Below are 11330 nucleotides of genomic sequence, written 5' to 3' on the forward strand. Positions count from 1 at the left end.
AACAGTTCTCTCGTGGCTCTCAATTTGTCACGCACAGCAGCCACCCAGGGAATCCTGCCATCATGAAGTCTTTCCCATTTCCACAAGCCTTCCCACTGCTTGTCAATGGGCCACATCTACTTATGGGGTATTGTTTTAAAGATGAGCTGTTCAAAGGCAAAAGTTCTCCTTATTGTCTATTTCTAAAATCATCTTCATCCCTGAGAACAGAGATCTTCTTCTCCTGGAAGCACAGGACTACTCTTCTCTCTTCCTCTGTTCAAACTTCTCATGGGATCGCAGCCATTTCAACATCTGCTTATCTTAGCATGGAGGCCTTTGCTCGATATCAATTTGAACACTTGCATCTCCCCATAGTTTCATGCGTTATAAGGAAAAAGAGTTCTTTCTCCATAGCTTACAAGAGGATTTCAGCTCCAAAAACAAGGCATCTCCTCCTCCCTCCCATCTGGGACTTAACTTCTTCCTCACTGACCTCGATGTCTTCATGCTGTTCCTTTACATGCTTGCATCTTGTTCCTTTCTCTCACTCGAGGGAGGCTTGAAGCACTGAAAGGGTTAACATCCCGTCTAGGGCCTACCTGACCCGCCGGTAACTTGTGGAGAGAACTGCGGTAACTTGTGGAGAGAACTGCGGCTGGGCTGTGTCAGGATCGGCCTCATGGTTGGTCATTGCTTTTCTGCACAGGCTGCGGGGGTCTCAGGTCTCAGCCGCGCTGGGGGAAGGGGATTTGATCATAAGATCTTCACAGCCACGGCCAGCCCTGCTCCGGCCTGGGCTCGGCAGCCTCCCCCGCCTTCCTGCCCGGCCGCTGCTGGGTCCCGGCCCGGCCCGACCGGAGCCGATGGGGGGGGCCGGCGGGCGGCCCGGGGAGAGGGGAAGGGGCCCGGCCCGCGGCAGGACCGCCCGGCCCGGCCTGGCCAAGACGGGGCGGTCGGGGCCGCCACCTTCTCACCGACCGGAAAGAAAATGAGAGAGTTCCCGGGTTTTTTCGTCTTTAACATGCGTGTTTCACAGAGGCGTGTCCAGCTTCTCAGTGGTTCAACAGACTGTCAGTTACACAAAAAGCTTTACATCACTTCCCTGAATTTCCTCCCATTCCAAACCAGGACAACGCTGCAGCTTGGGAAGCCACAGCAAGTGATCCAAAGCCATGGGTAAAAAGCACATCAGCAATGCAAATATTTAAACCTAAGTTTAGATAGACGACTGACTAATCCAGAGTGTTTGGGAGTCATCAATCTTTGTATTACTATCACTGATTTCAATTACTGCAATATGCACACAAGCAAAGCTAGTTTCAGAAATCTTCCTTGACATCCTCTTTTCTCTTCCCCTCTCCCCAACAGAGAAGTGATGGAATAATCCCCCAGGAATTAAGCCATTACTACGTCCTGATAGGTATGAAGTGCTGCATTCCAAGTATATTAGCCCAGATAAACTAGCCCAGAGCAGGAGTGAAATTCTCATATTGTGCCGGAAAATAAATAAATAACTAAATAAATAAATAAAATAAGAGACCTCCATACTTTAGTACAGAGGACATTTCATTGCCCAGAGTAGCAGAAGTGGACTCCTCAACTCCTGCAAAATTTGATTAAATGAAGACTGGTTGCCTTGCACAGAGCTAAGTGAGGAAGAAACTCCCGAGGTGCTGGAGGCAGCATCTGGCATGCTCACTGCCCACTCACCTCTCACAGCCACTCTCACCACAGCTAGGTAGTAGTTAGTCAAACTAATGACCCTTAACACTGACGTACAGAAAGCTCACAGAACGTGCCAGTATGAGCATGAACTATGCAGAAGTTTCATTTTATGCCTAAAACAAAGATTGCACTTTTAAAATACATCTCTTTTCTCCTCTGTAAATTTAAAACATGCTTTTGGTTTAAAAAAGTATGACAGAAAATATAAAAATAATACATTTTAATGCCATTTAAAAAACCTAAAACTTATTCTGAGACAGGCAGTTCTCACCTCTTTATCTCTGTAAGGGGAGACAATCTAAATAACTTCAAAAAAAACAACCAAACAAAACACTCTAAGTCCACAGTGCCCATCCCCCCTCCCCTTGCCCCACTAAAACCCCCCAAGCAACAACGACAACCAACCAAACAAAAAAATCCCCTACCACAACAGTCTCTAAAGTTTTCAGACAGATAACAAGTCTGTCTAAAATTGATGTAATGAGAAAGTAGTAAAAATAAGCCCAAACATTTAGTTTAAAAAGGAGTTGAAATTATTCTGTGGTCATTGACACTAAAATATCTATCTTCTTGTACATTTTTTACACTGTTGTTCATATCACTAAGCAGCAGATGTATGGCTCCACTGTGCATCTCCATACCTTAAAATACTTAAAAATTTCTTTTAAATGCAACTTTAATTTTGATTGTTGGTAATCCTCAGTTTTGAGAAAACATCATCCTAGTAATAACATTCACACAATCATGGGATATGGGTCAAGTTGGAAGGGATCACAGTGGGTAATGTGGTCCCACCTCCCTGCTCAGAGTCATCCCAAAACACATGTCACAAGATTGTGTCCAGATAGGTCTGGAATATCTCCAGTGAGGGAGACTCCACAGCCTTTCTGGACAATCTGTTCCAGTGCTCGGTCACTGCACAGAGAAGTTCTTCCTCAAGTTCAGGTGGAACCTCCTGGGCATCAGTTCCTGCCCATTCCTCTTGTCCCATTGCTGGGCCCCACTGAGCTGAGCCTGGTCCATTCTCTGACCCTTCCCTGCAGACACTGACACATTGATAAGGTCCCCTGACAGATGACTCCTCTTGAGGCTGAACAGCCTCAACTCCCTCTGCCTTTCCTCATAAGAGAGGTGCTCCAGTCCCTTAATCATCCTCACAGCCTCTGCTGGACCCACTCCAGGAACTCCATGTCTCTCCTGTTCTGAGGAGCTCAGAACTGGACACAGCATTGCAGGTGTGGAGAGGGGTAGGATCACCTCCCTGACCTGCTGCCAATGATCTTTCTAATGCATCCCAGGATTCCATTGGCCTTCTTCGTCAGAAGGGCACACACTTGTCCATCAGGAGCCTCAGGTCACCCCTAGCCTGTACTGGTGCCTGAGGTTGTTCTTCCCCAGGTGCAGAACTCTGCATTTGCTTTTGTTGAATTTCAGACAGTTCTTCTCTCCCAACTCTCCAACCTGTTGCGGTCCTTCTGAAAGGCTGCACAGCGCTTGGGGGTATTGGCCAGCTTTGTATTCTTAACATATACTCTCAGCCTTGAATGTAATTTTTTTGGCTCAGAAAAAAGGGATATGTGTAAATCCATTTTAGCATTCCTACTGCCAAAGAATATAAAAACACAGCTCCAGATCACAGAAAAGGTACTGTATGATTAAACAGTATTACAGCATCATGCATGCTTAAGCAAGGATTGCTCACCAACAGGCAATTTTAAAGTTAAATATACACTCTTATTGAAAGCATATGTCTACAAAGTTTTTCCCTTTTATGCATTAAAATGTGCATTTTAATTCTTCTATAGATGGAAAAAAAAAATCAAAGCAACTGATGCTTAGGGAAAGATGCATAAGATTGTAATCCTCAAAAATGCACAAGTAAATAGTTTAAAGTGAATTTTAAGTCCTTTCTACATCCTAAGCTATGCTATGAAGACTAACCTATTGCAATATGGTATTTTAGCTGATCTAATAGATATCTGCTGAAAGACAAAGCCAGTGTTGAGAAGAGAAAAAAATATTATGAAAACTGAAATTAAATAATAGCCTAATTTTAAATAAATAATTATGATAGCACCCAGAACTTTCTCTGTCATTTGATTAAAAAGGTCTAAAATGAAATTAACATGTTGTCCCTGTATTGATGCTGCACAGTGATGTGATGCAGTCCGTTCAGACAACCTAGTAATAGAAAAGAGTCTGAAAACTCTAATTAAAAATCTTATCTGTATGAACCCTGTTTCAACAGTGGGGCTGGCTATTATCAAAATACATGGAATAAAGGTTTGAATACTGCTGCTACTTTACCTGAAAAAAAATATGCCAGCAATGTGGGGGGGGGGGGAAGGTGGTGCATCCAGGATACAAAACAAGTATTCAGATAATACATCTTCCTTGCACTTATTTGTTAATCATAACTAAAACCAATTCTTGGTCTAAACTTAGTGTTGAGCTACAAATCAATATGACTGGAAAAAACAGCACAGAATTCTGCTTGTGCTTTACCTTATATTCACATGTATTCAACACCTAATATTTAGGTTTCTGAAGAGGCCTTTTTTTCCTGACAAATTGTACGGAACCAAGAATTTTATGCCACGTTTAATGTAATTCTTTAGCCGGGTGATCTTTCTGATCTTGCATTAGAAAAGAAGGCTGAAAGAAATTAATTTAAATTCAGTCTGTCCATACAAATGCTGGAACTGATGCTGAAGGGATCATGGTGTAGAGGCCCCCTCCAGGCAGAGTAAATTGACACAGGGTCCCAGTGCCTTCTTTCCTTCTCAGTTCTGGGCATTACAAATACTGGATCACAGTACCCAGCACTGACTTCATCACATGCTGGACTCAACAGAAGGCAAAAGGACAATATTCAAAAAGAAGACAGTAAGGAAAACAGAAAAGATGAATTTGAAATACTAGAAAAGAACATAAATTTCATTCTTATGGTTGGCAAAATGCATTACATAAGATCTCTACCAAACTCTCAAGTGTTCTACAAATCATGACTTCACAGAGATTACAAAATATGTTCAGAAAGCAGAAGAAAGCCCAACTTTTGCTGCCAGAACACATCAGTATACCCTCCTTTGGCCTAGGAGATCTGAATGGGATGTACTAACAGCTAACATGACTGCCACCATTTGCCAACATCTAGCTTAAAGATCCTCCTATTGAGACAGAGTAAAGATCCATTCTGAATTAGGTGAAGTGTCTAAGAAAGGTGAAAAGTCTGTGAGGCCAAAGCTGAAGGAAAAACTCGAATGCCGAGACAGCAAGGAGACAGAGAAAGAAAAACAGAAATGACCACAAGGTCGATTTGCCCCCGACTTAGAAATTCCTTTGATAAAGAAGAACTGGTGCTAAATGTCATGCGGAATGAATATGTATGAACTTATTGTGAAACTGTATGCATATGCATTTGGAAGAGGGATAAAAGAAGACTCGAGGTCTTCAGAGGCACTCATGCCTTTTTGGGGGACTTGCGTCTGGTGCGCGTTGCGTTGTAATGAAAGCATACCGGGCTTTACAACTTTTACAAAGTTGTGAGGTTTCTTCTTTTCTCCGCAAAACACTATTTCCAGGTAAGAGTATGGCATAGAAATGAATAAATTAAAAATAAAATATGGCACTTCATCTAGCTTTTCCAAACATTCATTACAGAGCCTTCTTCCTCTCAAAAAACTTTGTGTACAGCTATACTTTTCTCCTCTTCCCCTTTTCTTTCAATGGTTCCAATTTTACACTTACATTTCAATGTTTGCACTGGTACAAGTATTCAGAATTATGTAAAATAAAATTAAATATTCAAGGAAGATTTAAAGTCTGATCTCTTTTGGTTCTCTGAAAGCATTTGGTTAACTTTATTAAAATGGCATCAACTATTCTTTTAAGTTTTATGTTTAATTGTGTTTTAATTCTGTACTAGTACCTCCCTTCAAGCATAGGCAAAAACACATTAACTAAAGATAGGTGGTTTTATTTCAATAAGGATTATTCTTAATCTATTGAATCAAGCAGCAAAAGTGTTTCCCCCTCTGAAGCACAGAAATAGCAAAAATTAGAAAGAAACTAACTTGCTTTATCTTCTTTCTTTCAAAAGCCTCTGCTGAAACAAATAATTTCATAAATAATGCCTCCCTTTTGCACTGGTAAATAATTATTTTACTCTACAAAACTGGTGGAAAAATGTGTGTTATCAACATTATTCTCATACTAGATCAAAAAAATCACACCATTGTACCAGCTATTAAGAAAAAAAATGAACTCTATCCAAACCAAAACCAAGACAAGTATATGTTTTTTGTGGAACCACTATGCAAAAACTGTCAGGACAGTCACAACTCTTCCAGCAACTGGAAAAATTATACTCTGCAACAGCTACCTCCAAACCCAGAACCTGGAGACTCTTTTCATAGTTTAAATTTCAGGATATATGTATCAATGACCTACTAAATATTTAGCACTGCCTTCCACATTTTCATTCATGGAAATTTTTGCATTCTTTCAAGGAACATTATGTCTTCTGTCTTTAGCAATTTCTTTTCAAATGTTGTATTGCTTTTTACTCATTAGCCTAGGTGAATTAACTTAATAATCTAATTTTATTTTTTCCCCCTCCAAAAATGCCCTAACACTTTCCGTTCCCTGTGGACTCCAGTAACACTTCTATTTATATTTCTACAATGCTAGCGAAGCTTTATCCTCACATTGTGCAAACTCTGAAACCCTCCCTACTCATTTCATAGTTAGGTATTTAAGAATATATTTCAGGTGCAAATGAAGAAGTCTCCAGATCTACAAGTAGAATCTGTCCAATAAATCCTGTGCTTGGTCTCTCCCCTTTTCTATCTTTGCTATCCAGCAGTATATCTCACTAAACCTCAGAAAAGAATTAGTTATCGAAACAGTAAAATCTGTAGGGCATGACAAATTGCTGAGAAGAGGAATGGCAAGGAGGAGATGTTACATATGGTTCATTCAACCTTATTCTTTACCTCAGGACTATCAAAAACTACCACTACAGTGATATAGTTTAATTGTACAGGTTTTCAATACAGAGCAAGGCCTTTTTTCCCAACTTCAATTTACTAAAACAAATAAATAAACCTACCTATAAAGAAATTCAAATAAAATTACTTAAAAATAAAACCCAATCACTCATCCTAGAAATTAAACTTAATAGAGAAATTCAACATTATTTTTTACAAAAACACCTAGTAGAGTATATTTCTGTGCTTATTCTAATACAATCACTCTTAGAAGATGTCATGACACCTAGATTTTTATCATTATCAAATACAAGATAAGGCATAAATATCACAGTTGTGCTCCCTACATATTTGTGGTTAGTATCAGCCGCCTAAACTTACAGAACAACATAAAAAGCAATCAATCATCAATCAAAAATCCTTACCGCTTTGCACCCCATATCTGTTTTGCATGCTTTTCTCCCTGAAAACATTAGGATTCCTTGCCAGGACAGCCTGCAGCAAGACTGGTATATCTCCCTCTGGATCATCACTGCCGAGGTTATCTTTCAATTCTCTGGAATTGTGGAAGTAAGCAAATAAAGAGGCAAATGCATTTCCAAATTATAAGAAACCATAAGTCAAGTAAAAAAACCCAAACAACCACAACCAATCAAAACCAAACCAAACAACAGCATTTTACTGTTAAAATACAGAAAAAAACCCACCAAATCTGCACTGCACCACTGTTCTCTAAATCTACTTTTTTCCTCTCATGCTAAAGGAATGGTAGAAAAGGCATTCCTACTAGTCTTCAAAATTATTTTCTGCTAATAAGCACTTATATATACATGGCTCTCAGTTTCAGACTATTATAACACTTCTCATGTCCATTTCTGTATTGTGATCTTCTCCATAAAAGAATTTTTTGTCATAACATCCAGAAAGTACTACTGTAGAAGTGAAAATAAGATAAGCATAAATGTATGACATTTACATTGCTGCCCAACATTTTGAAAATCTTTTATTTTAGAAGGCGAAATTGACATCACAGGATTCCCTTTGAACCTTCAAAAATTTTCTGTAAATGCATCCATATTTTCACTTTTTCTTTGCATTGATGACTTTGAAGAGCTACTTTCATTTGATCAAAATAACAGATTGGAACATGTAGGAAAAAGGGCTGTACACATAAGACAATTTAAAGAGCATAACTGAAAAATGAAAAGACCAAAATACTTGCTGGTTCAATTCTTAAATATTTTAAGTTCAATATCTAATCAGAACTGACATAGATCTTGCATGGGTGTCTCAAAAAAGTATCTTTTTCTGTAATACTGGGTATAAAATTTGTCAGTGCACATAACTAACGAAAGTGGGACACAAATGACTTTTGCACACTTGATACCACAAAGTTTGCACTCCTAACTAGCAAGAATAGAACAAGCAGCATACCTATTAAAAAAATAGTTATGCATAAGGGCTGTCAGACAATTACTAGCATTCCAACAGAAACAATTGATTCTTATATTGCAGTAATCTGCTAAGTTAGCCTAATAAAAAACCTGCACCTCCTAATTTTCACATACTAACACCCTTCTCAATTCAGTTCAGTTTAAAGTAATAAGGATGGTGATCTGATATAGCTGAAGCTCAAAATACATACATGTGATCTGTTGACACCTGATTGAGACTGTGGATGAGCTGTGAAACCAAGTTTTCATCCCTGCAAGCCAAAAGGCAGTTCACCTCTTCAGCTATCCGTCCATTGAAAAGCAGGCTTTTTGTTGTGGTAGCAGGTAAAGGTGATGGAAGAGGCAGCTGGTTCAAAACTGTTATCAGAAAATAGAAAGGAGTTCAGAATTATTTCATGAAACACAAGCATACAAAGATGGACACCTTCTTACTCCCTCATGTGATTACGAAAGAAAATCTGACAACTACATTACTTGCATTAATTACCTTGAATGTGCCTTGGAACTTGGAAAAATTAGCAAGATCAGCGAAACATTTATTAAAACAGTATAAATTCAGCTAGTTAATTGAGCCTACTCTACTGCCTCTACTCATCAAGTCCTCCATGTCTTTAGGGCAACAGGACTTGTCAATTCCAGTACCCTCTTTTTACACAGAGAGAAATAAGGTGAAGCAGTGACATGCCTTTCTCTTTCATGCACCCCTGACTTTCTGAACATCAGAGAAATATGACAGAGAAGGAAGCAAACACACCTAACACAAGGGCTAATCCCACCAAAGGTAATCACTGTTTTAAGAAACTCTTGCATCAGAAGTCTGGCCAGTGACTTCTACTAGTTAAGTATTTTGCCTTGAGAACCATACCTGCAAATAATTAGTGCTGGAAAACTGTCCATAGCCCAGAAACTTATGATTTGCATCCTGATGGACCATTATTATACACACATAACGGTACATATATACACATATAAATACATAAGAAGCATCTTCCAGTTTAATAATTCAGAATATCAGAAAGACATAAAGTGTTTTTTCCCCCCATTGAATACATTTGCTTTTTTTTACTATAGGCAATTAAATTCAATTGCTGGGTATATACTTTCAGTGTCTCTTGAAAAGTCTTCAAATTTCAACAGCATAATAATAAAACAAGAGCTCAGAATAAGCACTTGGATCACTGAGTCCAGTTATCCTCACACAGACAACTGAGCTATAAACTCTTGCTTATGCTTTATAAAAAAATATGCATCTTTGTCCCAATTTCTCATATTGAAATGGCTGTTGTAGGACTTCATTATAGTAATGATAAATCTCCTCTAAGTTTCCACTAGAAATTTATTTTTGGTCAGATTATAACCATTTGGTTTTGTGCCAGCATCAGCTTTTAATTTAAATAGTTCTTTTTCTTTCCTTGCATTTTGTCTTCCTGACATATTTAAAGACAGTACACTCACCTCATCTACTCACAGCCAAGAAACAAGGCTCATAGGTTCAGCTGCTTATTTCCATTCTAGCAGCCACTCTTTGCACTTGTTAATTAGAGCAACCTTTTTGTACTTTGTCCAAAACTAAGGAATTAGGTTTCGAGTATATTCAGAACATTCCACAGCTCTCTATCTGAACATCAGTCTAATCATATCTCTCTCCAGTGAAGATGATGATATGTATATTTTAGAGAAGTATTTCATCATTTATATGTTTTTCTTTATTTGTGGGGTTCCCAAATATGTTACCGAATTATATTCCAAAGAACGAATTCCTATTTTTTTTTTTGGTTTGGGTTTACTTAGAGGTGCTTTTTTTAACTCACATGTTTCAATTAGCATATTTTGTTTGAATATATTTTTAAAATTCTAGCAAGGACAAGAAATGTTTTAATACCAAATCTGATTTTGAACAGATTTACTTTTAAGAACTTTAAAAATAAAACTATTCTTAGTACTTTTAAAATGCGGGTATATTAAGTGAAGAGGTAGAAGGGAACATAGCAAAGACAAAAAAAAAAAAGAGTACTTACGGTCTGTAAGACTAGCAATCCCTGCAAGAGTAGTGATGGGAACATGAGGCATATCCCCATTCATCCTGAAGTTCTGGGATGGTAGCGACTACACAGATATTTTAGTTCAGGTGCCAGCTATCATTACTTCCCATCTCCCAAGCACTAAAAAAGCAAAAAAACCAAACCAAAACACAAAACCAAATTAAAACTCAGTTTACTTAAAATAATTTTAAATTCAATAACATAAATGAAAGACTATAATCTCAAATGCATAGTAAGCAAATTTTGTCAAAAGTGAGTGGAACAATGTAGAATTTAAATATCAAATAGCATTAAGCAATCAAAAGGCAAACTTCTGGGTTTCAGAAGTAGAGTCCGTCACCAAAAAAGATGCAACGTAAGGCAATCAAAAGACAATTTGCTCAGGTTATACAATACCAATGCAAAAATTGGCAACAAAACTTTTTTTGGCTCATAATGCAGTGGACAGCACTTAATACATAATCACTTTAAGCAATTAGCTACTATATTCACTTCCCAGTTTTGGAGGAGATATTTTTCATATAAGAAGTTAGCAAAAACAAAAGGAATAATTTACAGGTGCAAATGTCAAACAGTAAGCAAAGTGACAAATACAAAATCTTAGTATATTTTTGTCATGGTTTAACCCCAACCAGCAGTTAAGTGCCATTCAGCTCCTCATTCCCACCACTCACCCACCCCAGGTGGGATGGGGAAGAGAATCAGAAAAAGGCAAAAACCCATGGGATAAGAACAGCTTAATAATTTAAATAAAGTAAAATATACTACTACTGCTGCTAATGAAAAGGAAGATAAAAAAGAGAGAGGAATAAAACCCAAGACAAACAAGTGACATGCAATAAAGTTGCTCACAACCCACTGACCAATGCCCAGCCCGTTCCCGAGCAGTGATCAGCCTCTTCCGGCCAACTCTCCCAGTTTATATACTGGGCACAACGTTCCATGGTATGGAATATCCCTTTGGCCAGTTCAGGTCAGCTGTCCTGGCTGTGCTCCCTCCCAGCTTCTTGTGCAGCTCCTCCCTGGCAGAGCCTGAGACACTGAAAAGCCCTTGACTCGGAGTAAGCAATGCTCAGCAACAACCAAAACATCAGTGTGTTATCAGCATTATTCCATATTGAATCCAAACCACAGTG

At 38.5% G+C, this 11330-nt stretch overlaps 1 protein-coding gene across 1 annotated transcript in view; it reads right to left on the reverse strand.

Moving 5' to 3' along the window:
• LOC128943616 (nipped-B-like protein) overlaps positions 1–10234 on the reverse strand; it is a 141508-nt gene extending 131274 nt beyond the window's left edge. Inside the window, exons 1-3 of the mRNA XM_054286511.1 lie at positions 10171–10234; positions 8344–8509; positions 7124–7254 (exon numbers count right to left, since the gene is read on the reverse strand). Coding sequence (XP_054142486.1) covers positions 7124–7254; positions 8344–8509; positions 10171–10234 — 361 coding nt within the window. The remainder of the gene's footprint in view (positions 1–7123; positions 7255–8343; positions 8510–10170) is intronic.
• Between the last annotated feature and the right edge of the window lie 1096 nt (positions 10235–11330).

This window comes from Melozone crissalis, unplaced genomic scaffold (genome assembly GCF_028551555.1).
Source record: "Melozone crissalis strain CALT ecotype California unplaced genomic scaffold, PUWL_Pcris_2 ptg000049l_1, whole genome shotgun sequence".
NCBI classification, from domain to species: Eukaryota; Metazoa; Chordata; class Aves; order Passeriformes; family Passerellidae; genus Melozone; species Melozone crissalis.